Source organism: Chrysochloris asiatica, unplaced genomic scaffold (genome assembly GCF_000296735.1).
Source record: "Chrysochloris asiatica unplaced genomic scaffold, ChrAsi1.0 scaffold00344, whole genome shotgun sequence".
NCBI classification, from domain to species: Eukaryota; Metazoa; Chordata; class Mammalia; order Afrosoricida; family Chrysochloridae; genus Chrysochloris; species Chrysochloris asiatica.
Genome location: NW_006408862.1, coordinates 296752 through 313468, shown reverse-complemented (window position 1 = coordinate 313468; position 16717 = coordinate 296752). Strand labels below are relative to the sequence as shown.

The 16717-nt window shown below is 38.3% G+C and overlaps 1 protein-coding gene across 1 annotated transcript in view; it reads right to left on the bottom strand.

The window, feature by feature from the left end:
- Nucleotides 1-16717, bottom strand: part of AGTPBP1 (ATP/GTP binding protein 1) — a 219950-nt gene that overhangs the window by 9312 nt on the left and 193921 nt on the right. The window contains exon 24 of the mRNA XM_006875881.1: nt 14144-14304. Coding sequence (XP_006875943.1) covers nt 14144-14304 — 161 coding nt within the window. The remainder of the gene's footprint in view (nt 1-14143; nt 14305-16717) is intronic.

Genomic DNA, 16717 nt, shown 5'->3' with positions numbered 1-16717 from the left:
TGAAGAAAGCAAAAAGTCATTGAGAAGACAAGAAAGAAGGAAAATGTCAAAATGCATGTCAGAAGAGACACTGAAACTTGCTCTCCAGCGTAGGCATGCTAAAGCAAATAGAAGAAATGAGGGGGTCCAAGAGCTGAACAGAAATTTCAAAGATCACCTCAAGAAGATAAAGCCAAATATTACAACAAAATGTGCAAAGATCTGGAATAAGAAAACCAAAAATGAAGAACATGCTCAGCATTTCTCAAGCTAGGGAAACTGAAGAGAAAATTCAAGCCTCGACTTTTGTTACTGAAAGATTTTCTGGGCAAACTATTGAATGATGCAGAAAGCATCAAGAGAAGATGGAAGGAATACACAGTCATGGTGCCAAATGGAAATGGTTAATATTCAACCGTTTCAAGAGGTAGCATATGATCAAGAGCCAATGATACTGAAGGTACATTGAAGGAATTGGCAAAGAACAAGGCACCAGGTATCGATGGAATAAAAATTTAAATCTTTCAAGAAAAGTGAGGCAGCACACAAGGCACTCACTTATCTCTGCCAAGAAATTTGGGAGACTACTATCTGGCCAACTGATTGGAAGCGATCCGTATTTGTGCCCATTCCAAAGAGAAGTGACCCAACAGTATGTGGAAATCATCGTACAATCTCTTTGATATCCCATGCGAGTAAAGTTTTACTAAATGTAATGTAGAAACGGCTGCAATCATACATTGACAGAGAACTTTCAAAGGTTCAAGACAGATTCAAAAGAGGCTGTGGAACAAGGGATATCATTGCTGATGTCCAATGGATCTTGGCTGAAAGCAGAGAATATCAGAAAGATGTTTACCTATGCTTTATTGACAACGCAAAGGCTTGTGATTGTGTGGATCATGACAAGCTACGGACAACATTGTGAAATATGAGTATTCCAGAACACTTAATTGTGCTCATGAGGAATCTGTACATGGACCAAGAGGCAGTTGTTCAAACAGAACATGGGAACACTGAATGGTTTAAAATTAAGAAAGGTATGCGACAAGGTTGCATTCTTTCACCATACTTATTCAACCTGTATGCTGAGCAAATAATCCAAGAAGCTGGATTATATGAAGAAAAACATGGCATCAGGATTGGAGGAAGACTCATTAGCAACCTGCTATATGCAGATGATACAACCTTGCTTGCTGAAAGTGAAGAGGACTTAAAACATTTACTGATGAAGATCAAAGAGCACAGCCTTTGGTATGGATTACATCTCAATGTCAAGAAAACAAAAATCCTCACCACTGGACCAAATAAACAACATTCTTATCAATGGAGAAAAGATTGAGGTTGTCAAGAACTTCATTCTTCTGAGATCAACTATTAACACTCATGAAAGCAGCAGGCAAGAACTCAAACGATGTATTGCACTAGGCAAATCTACTGCACAAGACCTTTCTAAAGTATTGAAGAGCAAAGATGTCAGCTTGAGGACTAAGGTGTACCTGACCCAAGCCATGATATTTTCAATAACCTCATATGCATGCAAAAGCTGGAGAGTGAATAAGGAAGGCCGTAGAAGAATTGATGCTTTTGAGTTATGGTGTTGGAGGAGAATATTGAAAGTGCCACAGGCTGCCAAAAGAACCAATAGATCTGTTTTGGAAGAAGTGCAGCCAGAGTACTCCTTGGAGGCCAAGATGGCCAAACTTCCTCTCACATGCTTCACACATATTGTCAGGAGGGAGCAGCTACTGGAGAAGGATATCATGTTTGGTAAGGTGGAGGGTCAGAGAAAAAGAGGAAGACCCCCAATGAGATGGACTGGCCAAGTGGCAACTTCAATGGACTCAAAGCATGGCAACAGTAGTGAGGTTGGCCCAGGATCAGGCAGTGTTTCATTCTGCTGTGCATAAGGTACTGACTTGATGGCACCTAACAACAACAATGAATCTTAAAAACTACACCTTAGCTGCTATCAGAGTTAAATTGCTAAAAATCAGAAACCAAGAGAAAAATCTAAAAGCATTCAAATGAGATTACCTTCAAAGAGGAAAAAATAAGACTGACAGGTGGTTTCTCAACAGCAAATCATTGCTGTTGTTGTTGTTGTGTGCCATTGAGTCGTGTCCAACTCATAGAGGCTCTGTGTAGCAATTCCAACAAGCAGCTGGTGTGTTTGAACCATTAACCTTGCAGTTAGTAGTTCAGTGTTATCCTACAGTGCCATGCCAGAGTTTCAACAATGACAATGTAAGTCAAAAATGTACTGTCATATTTAAAGCACTTTTCAGAAAAAAATACCAGGCTAAAATTTTATACTGAAAACAGTTTTCAAAGTGAACTTGAGATAAGGATACTTCCACATTTGGAAAACAAAAAACCCTAAAATAATTTATAGCCAGTAGACATTCACTAAAAGTAACATAAAAGGCAGTTTTTAATTTTAAACTTTTAATAGACAACTATGTGAAAGGAATAACCTCATTCATCCCAAGAGGCTACCAAAAATAGAATACGTAAATATCTATATATATGTATAAGGTTCTGGTGTAGCACTGTAGATAAGCACTTGACTACTAACCATGAGGCTGGCAGTTCAAATCCATCAGCGGCTCCTTGGAAACCTTAAACAGGGTCACTCTGAGTCAGAACCGACTCCACAGTACTTAACAACAACATAAGGTCATCAAATTCCTTGTATATAGCTAAGCCTGAGACTAACAATCACTGACTTGATCTCCACCTGGATCTCAATTATAAGATTCATTTAATTCTCTTATGAGAAACCTCAAAGCCTTCTATAATCAACTGTAGCCAAGTGCTCCCCTGAGTCCCATCATTTCTAGATGATTTCAATTTCCCCTTTATTTGTGGGGGCAATAGCAGGTCATCTACTTAGCAAAAAAACAAATGTCTCATTTTTAGTTATGAGCAGCTATGACCTCCAGTGGGCAGAAGTCATCGTATGATTGTCAATTACAAGGCATGATGTATATTCCAATAGCAATTACAGGAATACATATTTTTTTTTCCTATGTTGCAGCAATAAAGGCTCTTAGAAAGGCAAACCAGAGTCAATTATCTATAGTACAGTCATTAAAAAGAAAAGAATTTTTTTTAAGTATTAACTTCATTCAATGGTAAAGTGTACATTAAAAATAAAGAACACTGATAACCAGTAATTTTTACTATATGAATCAGATATTGCTATAAATATTTGGTCACAATTTGATCTACATTATTATTTCCCTCAGAAGAAAAAGTATTGATATATTTAAAAACAAACACTAACTTCACATAAAGAAGCCATAAAGATAATCTATTAATATTTCCCCCTACTGCTAATGGTCCATAGGAATCAGTATGTTTACACTACTTTACCATTATCTTATACCCAGTCTCTGTTTTAATGCTTGGGCAGGAATTGAGCCTTTAACAAGAAATATTATGATGTTAATTAATTGGCTCACAAACCAAAACTCATTCAACACCTTGATAAATATACTCTAACTTTATCAAAATACATCAATTAAAAAAAAAACAGAAAAAAACAGAAAATATAACCAATGCTAATTTGGCGCTGTGGGTTAATGCGCCAGACTGCAAAGCCATTTGAACTGCAAAGTCGGCGGTTCAAGCTCACCAGTTGCTCCTTGGAAACCCTATATGGGGTTGCTATGGGTCGGAACCGACTCAATGGCACTTAACAACAAGTATATGTTAAAAAGTTTCTCTAGCGTAAGTCCTGGAATTGTAATATAAGTAATTTCTTATTAAGTGTTCTAATGTCTATATATATATATGCAAAACTATATATACAGGAACATGTCTTAAGAAATACTACTTTAAAAATGTTTCCAAATCACGAGAGAAATAGGGCCACAGCATTTTAAGTAACATAGAAAAAAATGTCTAGGAAAAACAAACAAACTAAAAGAATAAGAAGTAAGTGAGAACTATTACCATTACAGGAGTCCTAGGGGTAAGCAGTTAAGCACTAACTGAAAGGCTGAAACCCACTCACGAGCACCTCAGAAGAAAGGCCTGGTGATCTCTGCAATACATGAGGCCATGAGTCAGAATTGACTCAACAGCAACTAGTTTTTGTCTTCATCACTGTGCAACGGGAAAATAAAACTAACTCTGACTAGATGCCTTGAACTAAACCAGAAAACCATGTCTATAGCATATATTTATAAACTAACACAAATATTCCAAGATTTGGAAACAAACCTAACTTCCCTTTAAAAAACGGAGAAAAAATGATAAAGAACACAGTTGGAATACTCACATTTTCTGATTTCAAAGTTTAATACAAAACTACAGTTCATCAAAACAGTGTGATAGGCATACAAATTTAGACCAAGAGAATAGAGCTGAGAGTCCCCAGAACAGGTTCATACATCTATAGTCATCTGAGTTTCAGCAAAAGGATCAAAACCATTCAACGGGGAAAACCAGGCTCTTCAACAAATGGTGTGGAAACAACTAGATCTCCACGTTATTGTAAAATAACAATTAAGCTAGACACACAGTTACACCACATACTCAAAATACATCAAAAACCTAAACATATGAGCTAAGCCATTTTAAATAGAGAGAAAGAGAGGAGAAAACACATCTCTATGCTTCTTAGAAAACTAGTATTTCTAGGTTTTTTTAGAAGACACAGGAGTAATTCTTTTTGACCTTGGATTTGTCAACAGATTCTCAGATATGACGTCAAAAGCATAAACAACAAAAGGAAAACAATAAATTGGATTTCCACAAAAATAAAACCTTTTTGTGCATCAAAGGGCACCACCAAGAAAGCGAAAACACAACGTACAGAATGGGAGAAAACATTTGCAGAATCATTTATAGGATAAGGGTCTGTTGCTGTTGTTGTTGTTGCTAAGTGCCCTGGAGTCAGTTCTGACTCTTAGCAACCCTGCATAGGGTTTCCAAGGAGCATTTGGTGGGTTTGAACTGCCCACCTTGCAGTTAAGACCAGTGTTTACCCTACAGTGCTACACCAGGACTCTCAGAACATATAAAGAACTCTTTTTATAACTCAGTAACAAAAAGAAAAACAAACCAATTTTAAAATGGGTTTAAAAATTTTTTTTAAAGAAAAGTGGGCAAAAGACTTGAACAGATCTTTCTTCAAAGAAGATACATCCAAAAAATACACAGAAAGATGTTCAAGGTAGTTATCTGGGAAATGCAAATCAAAACCACAAAGAAAGTATCTTATATTCACTAGAATAGCTATTACAGGATACAAACAAACAAAAAAAGCACACCAAATTGGTGGGAATGTAAAATTGTCCAGCCAGTGTGGAAAGCAGTATGGTAGCTCCCCAAAACATTACAAAGAATTCCCTATGGCCCTGAATCATAAAGCCAATTTGTGGTCTACATATTTTGCTGCCTTGGCACCCTATTGATTTTCCTATTTGTCCTTTCTCCTTGATTCTGACATGGCCATTCCTATATTTTCACCTGATCTCTCAACAGTTGAGGTCACTTTTGACACTCCTGGGCATGCTCCATATGGTTTCTTGACCTGGAAATTCATTATTAGCTTGTAACTCAATCTCTCAATGGCTCTAGTTAATTACTGTCCCTCCTGACCATATCTCCTGTGAGTTTTCATAAGTAAAAATTCTCCTTTTTCCATGTTAATACACTAGAAATGTTAAAACTAACCAACGAAAGGTTTCAGCATGTACTAACCCTGAGTCTCCATCTAGCTTTCCATATCTCTTAGCCCTCTCTTATAACTAACTCTAGTTTGTTCTTGCTTTCTCCCAGGCGCAAGCCCATTTGTGACCTGTGTTGACACTCTACTATACATTCCTCTCTTTGACTTGTGATCTGACAGGCAGTCCTGACTTACAGCAGAGCTCCATTCTAAATGTTACGTCAGGTATGCCAGAAGTTGGGATGCTTCAGTCTTTAGTTTTCATTATTATTACCATTTATTCTCAGTATCTTTATAAATTGTAAGAGTGACTATCTGAGAATAATTTCAGAAAATGACATGCTGCACACCACTGTATGCAATGCAAAACACTAACAATGAGGTGCACACACTAACAAAAGCAAGTGATCCTAAATGCAGTTTACTATAACATCCCAAGTAGGGCAACTACTGCACAAAATTCTATTTTCAGTCCACCTTGTGTGCGTCTCACTTTAAGTCAGTTCCGACTCACAGTGATCCTGTATAAGGTTTCCAAGGAGTGGCTCATGGGTTTGAACCACCAATCTTGCTGTTAGTAGCCCAGTGCTTATAAGAGGACTTCAGAGAGTTATGGGGTGGGGAGAGAGACACGATACACAACACTAGTGAGATACACACACCACAGAATGGTCAACGATTCAAGATCAAAGGGGCTGCATATAGGCAAGGACAAAGTTCAGAAGGGTTGACACAAAGGAATGGAAACAAGAAATACTGGGAGAAAGTAAAATAAGTGATGTTACATGGAGGGAATTTGCAATCATTAAGATGAAACAAAGTTTGTGAGTTGTTGAATGTGAAATTGATGATCTGCTCTGTAATCTTTCCCAATAAAAAGTTAAAAAAATAAAATAAAAGATAACCCCTTTGGAATCCCAACACATAATCACTATAACCTTCTAAGATATCCTTTCTGCCTTGAATTTAACTGGTCTTGCTGACTCCCTCAGAAGCCACTATTTGGATTGGACTTTGCTCTCTGATCACATACTAGGTCATGGTTTGTTCCATAAAACCATCTTGATTAACTTCAATCGTGCTTAAAAGACTGATGGAAAGATTGGGTCTCTGAGGGAGCTAATCTTCACACTATGCTTGGCACCTATCAAGCCAAAAGCTTGCTGAGATCAAGATATTTGCTTATAATTACAAATGTCAAACTGTGTGTGATTTCTACTTCAGTAGCTATAGCATCAATGGTATTTCTACAGTCTTCTTCCACCAGTCTCTGAACTTCAGTCACCGTTTCTTTTCATTTGTCAAGATTGATGGTCTCCTCTCTCTTGGCTCAGAGCTTTGAAGTCTTTCCAACCTTGTTTAAAATGCTTGATCTTCCCATGTAAACTATCATATAATTCACAATAAAACATTTAATAAATAAATAAATAAAATGCTTGATCCACCTAAAAACTATTGTTTTATGTACAGCAACCTTCCCATCTGCTTGCTGTGAGACTTCAATGTTTTGGAAGATATCCAGTGGAGTTTTGTTTAAAAAGTTTGATATTAGCCCTAACCTCAAAATCATTTTCCATGAATTCTTTTCTTTTCTTTTTTTTTTACAGCACTCTAGCAAGACTAAGGAGTCCTGGTGTGGCACTGTGGGGTAAAGCACTGGACCACAAGGTCGGTTTAAACCACAAGGTTGGCAGTTCAAACTTAGAAACACTGTACAGGGTCACCATGATTTGGAACCCACTCACTGGCACTTAACAACAACAATAATGAGACAAGTGTGTTACCAAGAGAATTTGCCTGCAGCCAGAGCCATGTTTAAACATGTTTTGTTTGGAATAAGCCCATGCATGCTTTTTTACTTACCCTCATATATTCCAAAGAAATGAAAATGTATTCAGATACATGTTGTTGTTAAGTGCCCTCAAGTCGGTTCCAACCCATAGCGACTCTGTCTAGGGTTTCCAAGAAGCAGCTGGTGGATTTGAACCACATACCTAGCCATTCAAACCAACTTTTGTGGTCTAGTGTTATCATCCTGCCACTCCATACCAGGACTTCAAACACATACTTGTAATCAAACTGTTCACAGCAGTAGTATTCACAATAGCTGAAAGGTAGAGACAAGCCAAATGTCTGTCAACAGGTGAACAGATACACAAAACATGGTAGATCCATACAATGGAATATTATTTAGCCAAAAGGTATGAAGAATCTCAAAAATTTTGTGCTAAGTGAAAGAACTCAGACATGAAAGGTCACATATGGTATGATTCCATTTGTATGAAATATCTAGAACAGGGAAATCCATAGAGACAAAAAGCAGCAGCATGGTTGTCAGGGTTGGGAAAGGGGACAATGGAGAATGACTACTTAATGGGTATGGGTGTCCCTTGAGGATGATGGGAAAGTTTTAGACCTGGAAGAAAAAAGATGGTCTGCACAGCATTGTGATTGTACTAAATATCACTTAACTTCTTCCTTTAAAAGGAGCCCTAGTGGTATAATGGGTTACGAGTTGGGTTGCTAACTACAAGGCCAGCAGTTCGACTCTACCAGCTCTCCATGGGAGAAAGAGGAGGCTCTCTGTTCCCATAAAGACATGCAGCCTCGGAAACCCTACATAGGGTGGTTATGATTTGGAACGGACTCGATGGCAGTGGGCTGTTTACCTCAGTGGGGGAAAACCATTAGGTTTAGATGCTGTATGGTTGATGGTGGTTGTTGTTAAGTGCCATCGAGTCAGTTCTGACTCAGGGCAACCCTGTATAGGGTTTCCAGGGAGTGGCTGGTGGGTTTGAACTGCCAACCTTGTGGTTCAAACTGACCTTGGAGCCACATGCTTATCCTATGGCAGGCTTCACCCAAACATATGTCCCTGAAATTATGATAAAACATACTTCTTCCACATGTTCAATATCCTGAAATTTAGTCACCACCCCAACATCCTAATGAAAAATATTTTTAAATCTTTTATCACTCTCTATCTTAAATCTTTTAAAGGACAGTCACTGAGATTATTTAACAGTTTAGGTGACAGGTAAATTAAGAATATACTTTGTTAAGCATAAAACACTAGAGCTATAAGCTTTGATATGAATTGTACTAACATTTCCAGGGTTCACCTAGAACACACACACATATACACACACCCATGGAGAGCAACCTGGTGTGGCACTGCAGGATAAGCACTGAACTGCTAACTAAAACTTTGGAAGTTCAAATCCTATACAGGGTCGCTATGAGTTGGAACTGACTCAACAACAGCACTTAACAACAACAAGGAAAACATGTAATATAGACTTAGCAATGCATCAGATGTAACTTTTATAGTACAATAAACGGTTGGGTTCAACAAAAATGACTTATATGTGGTAATTTCCAGTGGATGCCCTGGGAATGTAAAATATATTTAATTTTCTACCTTGGGCAGAAGTTCTGTAACTTTGGGGTGAAACAGTGGATTTAACGTAAGCATGTGTTTCTGATCCCTCCTCAAATGCCACTAACATGACAGTAAAAGAATAATTTCCTTTAAGATGATCATAGCAAAGAAGAGATAGCAACAAAATGTTGGAAGAGGGCAGGCAGATGGATGAAAGTGACAGGCAAAAGTTCCCATTTCTTTCACTTTGCTAAGTACCTACAGTAGGGGGTATCAACAGGAAAAATACTGATTTGCATTAAAAAGCTAAGAACATTTAGGAATTTAAAAATCTTGGTTATCATTAAAGAAGAGGTTTCAGGATGGAAATAAAAACAAGAGAATTACTTGTTTTATAAAGAGCAGCTCCCTTTAGAACATGAGATTCCTTTAAAAATCCTAGATACAATCGCAAGGAGACAGAAAAGCTCAGATTGAGGATGTCTAATCATTTTGTTCGGAGGAAACAATTGTTGGAGAAGGATGTCATGCTGGGTAAGGTGGAGGGTCAGAGAAAAAGAGGAAGACCTCTAACGAGATGGATTGGCCAGATGGCATCATCGATGGACTCAAGTGTGGCAGCGGTAGTGAGGTTGGCCCAAGATCGGACATTGTTTCGTTCTGCTGTGCATGGGGTCGCTATGAGTCGGTTCCAACTCGATGGCATCTGACAACAACAACAACAATCATCTAATGGGAGTCCTGGTGTGGTGTTGTGGGCTAATGCGCTGGAGTACAAAGTCACTTTGAACTACAAGGTTACTGGTTCAAGCTCATCATCAGCTTTTCCTTGGAAGCCCTATACAGGGTCACTATGTATTGGTCAGAACCGACTCAACAGCACTTAACAACAGCAACAACAATCATCTAATGACAAAATCAGAAGCTCAAACGCATTAGCTGCTTCTTGGAAACCCTATGCAATGTCGCTATGAGTCGGAAACAACTCCACAGCACTTAAGAATCACAACAACAGTCTTCAGAAGCACCATGACACGAATGTCAAGGAAAAACTGAGGAACTACTCCAGACTGAAGGAGCACACTACAGAGACAAGACGTCTAAGTGTAACATGTGATTCTCACTAGATCTTTTGCTATAGGGGGCATTATTGGGACAACTGAAAAAGCTTAAATGGAGTCTCAAGATTAGACAGAATGTATTCTATCGATGTTAACTACCTGATTTTGATAGTTGCATGGTGGTTAAAAGGATAATCGTTTACAGAAAATATATTCTACTTGTTTATAGGAAATATATTCTACTTTCCAACATAATAGCTGCTAGTCACATAGTGATCACTTAAAAGGTGACGACTAGTCTCCTGTAGGATAACCACTGGACTATGGACCTCAAAGTTGATGGTTCACACCACCAGCTGCTCCTCAGAAACCCTGTATGGGGTAGCTATGAGTCGGAATTGACTGGACAGAACTTAACAACAACAAAAAGTCTCAGATGAGGTGTGCTATATGTCTAACATAGAGGCCTAGTGTGATGCTGTAAGATAAGCACTGAACTGCTAACTGCAAGGTTGGCAATTAAAACCCACCAACAGCTACTTAGAAACCCTGTACAGGGTCCCTGTGAGTCGAAACCAATTCAATGGCAACATACAAGCACCATACTTGCTAGGATTCAAAGACTTCATATGAAAAAAAAGGATGTTAAATGCCTCAATAATATTTCAAAATTAACTAGCTGTTGAAATGGCATTTTAGATATATTTGACTAAATAAAACATATTGTTAAAATTAATTGTACTGCTTCTTTATACTTTTTCAATGATACGAGTAGAAAGTTTAAAATTACAATGTGGCTTGTGTTGTATTTCTATTGAATGGTGGTGGTGGTTATGTGTCGTGGAGTCTTTTCTGACTCATAGCGACCCTGTACAGGGTTTCCAAGGCTGTAAATCTTTACGGAAGCAGAAAGCCTCATCTTTCTCCCACGGAACAGCTGGTAGTTTCAAATTGCGGTTGAATAGCACTGGTCTAAAGGATAAGCACTAGACTGCTGACCACAAGGTCAGCAGTTCAAACCCAACTATGAGTCAGGAATGACTCAAAGGCACTTAACAACAACAAAGTATTTTGGCGTGATAGAGCATCAGGCTGGCAATTTACTCTCAATTAGACTAAGAAAAGTTGTTTTTCACTATGCTTACAGCTTTTATGTTAAGTCTGTGATTGCTTCATAAAGTATATATTAGGGAAATTCTCCTGCCCTTGAAAAGGTCTGACTAGATGACACAACCACATCAACGAAAAACAATACACTAAGTGCTAAATTACATTATGTGGAAACTGCATCTGAAAGGAAAAGAAGAATGGCAGCATGGGGAAGAAGCGACTGTCGGCCTAATGTTGCACGTCAATAATCAGAGGAAAGAACTCACAGGGAAAACAATCTGAATTTACAATTGTTCATGATTATTGGGTTTGTATTTTAAAGTGCAGAGTGACCAGAACTGACATTCTTAATCTATTTTTGTGCCATAATCCCCTTTGAAAGTCTGGTAAAGCCTATGAAATCCTTCTCTCAATCATGTTTTTAATATATAAAACAAAGTAAGATGATTACAAAATCAATTATATTGAAATGCAATGACCAAACTGTTAAAAGTATATTTGTGTAAGGGTGGTATATGTGATTTATTTAAAATGTATATTGTTGTTGTTGTTGTTGTATGCCATTGAACTGGTTTCAACTCATAGTGATCCCTGTGTAGGGTTTCCAAGAAGCGGCTGGGGAGTGTGAATTGCCGACCTTGCAGTTCAAACTAACCTTGAGATCAAGTGCTTATCCTATGGCGCCACATCAAGACTCCTAAATTAAAATGTATATTCTTCCTTTTAAATAGTCAAGATTGGTAGAGAGTTTAATAAGCCTAACTGTAAAGTTCTGATATGCATCAATCCTGTCTGTCCTGGTGTAGTGTTGCTGGATAATGTGCTGGACCACAAGGTCAGTTCGAACTGTAAGGTCAGGGGTTCAAGCTCACCAACTGCTCCTTGGATGCAGAGTCGTGATGAGTTGGAACTGACTCTACGGCACATAACAACAAAAGCAACTGTAACATGATATGAAAGTGCCTGGGTTTGGTGAATCATTCACATGTTTTATTGTCTATATTACAATTCCACAATAAGCTAGTGAAAATACAGATGTAACGTTTATTTCATTGTAGTTCACAAACACTCAGAATCCATGGACCTCTTGATGGGGAAGGTGTGGTGGTCCAGGGACTAGACCCAGGTTTGTTGCTATTATTAATCACTGTCAAGTCGGATTGCGACTCATAGCGACCCTGTACATATTGAGGCCAGGTTTAAAATACACAAATTACAAACTTAAAAGAGGTTTCTTAAACATTAGTGAAAACAACAGCTAATTTTATACTTATTTCCTTTTTGCTTAGCAAACACTTTGAAAATAGAGATCATAGATAATCGCTTTCCTAAATTATTACATTTATGAAGAATGGAGTCTCCATGATTGGTTCCTGCACTTAAAACTGCACACTGATTACACTGAGGGGATGGCAACAGAGATGAAAAGAAATGTATGATTTATTGAATGAATGCTCTATATAACTTCATTCCATTCATAATAAAAAGTTAAAAATAAAATTTAAAAACAAAACAAAAAACTGCACATAGATAACATGTAATGGTGCAGGGAAAAGTGAATACCTAGCAACAAAAACCATAAAGGTTCCAGATAATGGGACTACTACCAAACTATATAAAAGGAGCTCTGGTAGCGTAGTGGTTACGAATCGGGCTGCGAACCGCAAGGTCAGCAGTTCAAAACTACCAGCTGTTCTGCGGGAGAAAGATGAGGCTTTCTGCTCCCGTAAAGATTTACAGCCTCGGAAACCCTGTACAGGGTCGCTATGAGTCGGAATCGACTCCACAGCACATAACAACAACAACAACAAACAAACTATACATTATGTACATCAAAAGTTAAAATGCTAAGCTCTCAAATTATGATAAAGGATTGTGACTTTGAATTATCTCTGAACCTGTAAAAATGAAATTGTATACATATTAAACCTCAGGAGAAAAAGATCAGCTATTTAGAAGAACATTTGATAAATGTAATCAAATGATTTTTAGAAAACAAAGCACTGCCATCGCATCAGTTTCAACTCACAGTGACCCTCTATAGTGGTTCCCCAGGCTGCAAATCTTTATGGGATCAGAAAGCCTCATCTTTCTCCTGCAAAGTGGCTGGTGGGTTTGAACTGTCCACCTTGTAGTTAGCAATCCAGTGCTTATCCTACAGTGCCACCAGTGCTCCTATAATTAAATGATCGTACAGATCATAAATCAGCTGTTTCTAATATATGTAACTAGAAGTTAGCTAGTTGCTGTGTGTAGACATGAAAAAAAAAAAAAGTTTCCTTTTAAAATATGAATCCTGACTCTAAAGCCTCTTAATTTATACATTATCTGATATAAATGTTACACTTCTATTACTCACATTGTGTATTTCTAGATTATAAGATACAGGAATTGAAATCTCTAAAAGCAGCATTCAAAATACAAGAATATCTCGTTGAAATCTCATTCAAAAGTCAATGTTAGAAGAATCACTAGACCATAGCTTACTACTGGTAACCAGGAGTGAGAGGGAGGGAAAAAGGGGCCATCACTTGGGGAGGGAGCACGGGGTCTCTGAGAATGGAGGTGAGGTCATTTGGGAAAGGTCATGGCCACACAACAGGATCACATTATCACATCGATGTCACAGAATTACACATGTGAAAACTGCTGGGCTGACAAATACATATATTTACCAGACAAAAGAATTAAGAATAGTAACACAATTTGAAACAAGTTATCAGATGTGTAAACTTAATTATATCAGTTTTTTAGTCATTGTCTTTCCTCTGGCTTAACCGGTTAATGCACTGGACTGCAAGGTCAGTGTTTCAAACTCTCCAGCCACTCCTCGGAAACCCTATACAGGGTCGCTATGAGTTGGAACCAACTTGACGGCACTTAAAAACAACAACGATAGTTAACTACAACTTAATAAAAGAATCCTACCTTGTTACTTTGCAGCTCGATTCAATCAAGTCATTATCAAAGTCAAGAAGGCTGGAAGGCAGATTATATTCCAATGAGGATGTCAGTCTTTTTAAACGTAATAAACCAACACAAAATTTTGCTCCCATCTCTTCCAATTCTCGAGTACCAATCTGTAAACCCTAGACATAAAGCAATAAACACATAAACTACAAAGTCTGTGGTCCTTTGGCTGCATCACATTAAATTATAGAGAAGGAATTTATAAACTATGTAACAAAACAGAAAATGTGGCTTTCTGTACAAAATAAGGATTCAACAAGCACAATTTCTTAACAACATAAGATTATTCTAAGTCACAAAGGAAATAAATTGTACGAAATGACCTTTTCTAAATAGTCTATTCTCATTCGCAAAAATGCAAAACTACTCTCTATAAGACTCTAGGGAAAAAACCCAAATGAACATTTTATGATAATGCTACTCTGGGGGTTCACTGGTGAAACTATATCTTAAGTTGCTACTAGAATTATAAGATCCTCCGATCCACCACACCAGATGTTAAAAATAAAGCTCCAAGATGAATATTTTCAAGTTGCCTTAAATGTTTTTACTGTTAATAAAATAAATTAGTTAAGTAAAAAATAAACAAAAAATCTAACCATGAATTTCATACTTCAAAAAAATAACTGAACACATGTAAGTCAATTAAATAGTAGTAAAGTAAGTAGCTGTGTTCCAACTGAGATTAAAACCAATTATTTCCTCTTACCCATTGTTTTAGAGAATAGTTTCCTAATACAAAGGATGCTGTCATTAATTTTCAAATCACATAAAAACCCCAAAATAGAACTGCCCAATAAATAGGGTTTTCTAACCTGTAACTTTTATGGGAGCAGATCATCAGATACAAAAGAGTCACAGGTTGGGTGATTTTAGACTTACCCATCTTTGGCTTACCAGCTGAATTGAACCATTGAGCCACCAGGGCTTCTCAAGAAATTATAAAGTTTACCAAAAATTAAATGTTACCACATAAAACCATAAGAGACTGTATATCAAGATAAGAGGTTAAGGGTAATGTGGATTCACTTGATATGGCTCTTTTATCCTTAGCCTTTGTGACTGCCTCCAAATGATAGGATGGGGCCATGTAAAGAGGATGTACGAGACTCTACACTCTCGCCAATTCAGGTCTAGTTGGTTATGCCATTTCTCTAGGTTTAAAAGGAGCTATCTCAGAAGCCCAAACAGAAGACTCCAGGACCATCGAGAAAAGAAGAGTCACGACTTCTGGTTTGGGGGGCCGGTGAAACAGAGACAGATAGGAAAGGCTCCCCGGCGAAGGCACAGAAAAAACAGAGACGGAGCTTTCCCAGTGCCGTGCCAGAGTTTTGGATATTGTATAAGAGACCGTGCACCAGTTTCCCGTGCCCTCCTGTGGAGAAATATGACTGTGGAAGCAAAATACGCCAATTTCTGAATCGTTCCCGACAACCAATTCCCTATGGTCACCTTGGCCTGGGCTGAGATCAGACAGTGGGGCCACAGCCAAACACATACAGTGAATACCACGCTAAAAAGCCACAAAGTTGCCTCTAGAAAAAGAGGTGTGACAGATATTTTCATTTTTCACTTCTCTTTCCTCCTCTCTCTGGTCCTACTCCCACTGCCCAGAATGGACACCTTCAGGCGGGTGGGAGCGCACCTCCAAAAGGGTCCAACGTTGGGCCCACAGTTTACCCACAGCACATGGAGGAAGTTCCAGGGAACCCCATTGGTCCCACAGGCTCCTTTTTATGACATCTGATTCAGGGACACAGCACTGGAGTTGACCTGGGAGGGACCCTTTATCCCTGCCTGCACAGCAAAGGTTACTGGATAGTCGGCTACGGTTTTATTTTTGTTTCTGAGTGATGGTTTTTGTCTCTGCTTTTATATTATTTCTGTTTTTGTTCCTTTTGGTCTCACTCTTTTCCTGGGTTTGGGAGTTTTCTTCCCCTACCTTACCCAACCACCACTCGTCCGTCAGTTTGTCATACTGTGGTGGCTTGTGAGTTGCTGTGATTCTGAAAGCTATGCCACCAGTGTTTTAAATACCAGCAGGGTCACCCATGGTGGACAGGTTTCAGCTGAGCTTCCAGACAAACACAGACTAGGAAGAAGAAGTGACGAACCACTTCCGAATATTTAGTCACTGAAAACCTTATGAATAGCAGAGAAACACTGTCAGATATAGTGCCGGAAAATGAGACCCTCAGTTGGAAGGTACTCAAACTGTGACTTGGAAAGAAATGCTTCTTCAAAGTAGTTGACCGTGATGACGCGAATGGAGTAAAGCCTGTGGAAGAAAAGCCCACGGGACTTTCATTTGCTGATGGGGGCACAACTCAAAATGAAGAGAAACTCCTGTAAACATCCATTGAAAATCGGAACATGGAATGTACGAAGTATGAATCTGGGAAAATTGGAAGTTGTCAAAAATGAAATGGAACGCATAAACATCAACATCTTAGGTATTAGTGAGCTGAAAAGAACTGGTGTTGGCCATATGAATCTGACAACCACATGGTTTACTATGCTAGGAATGACAAA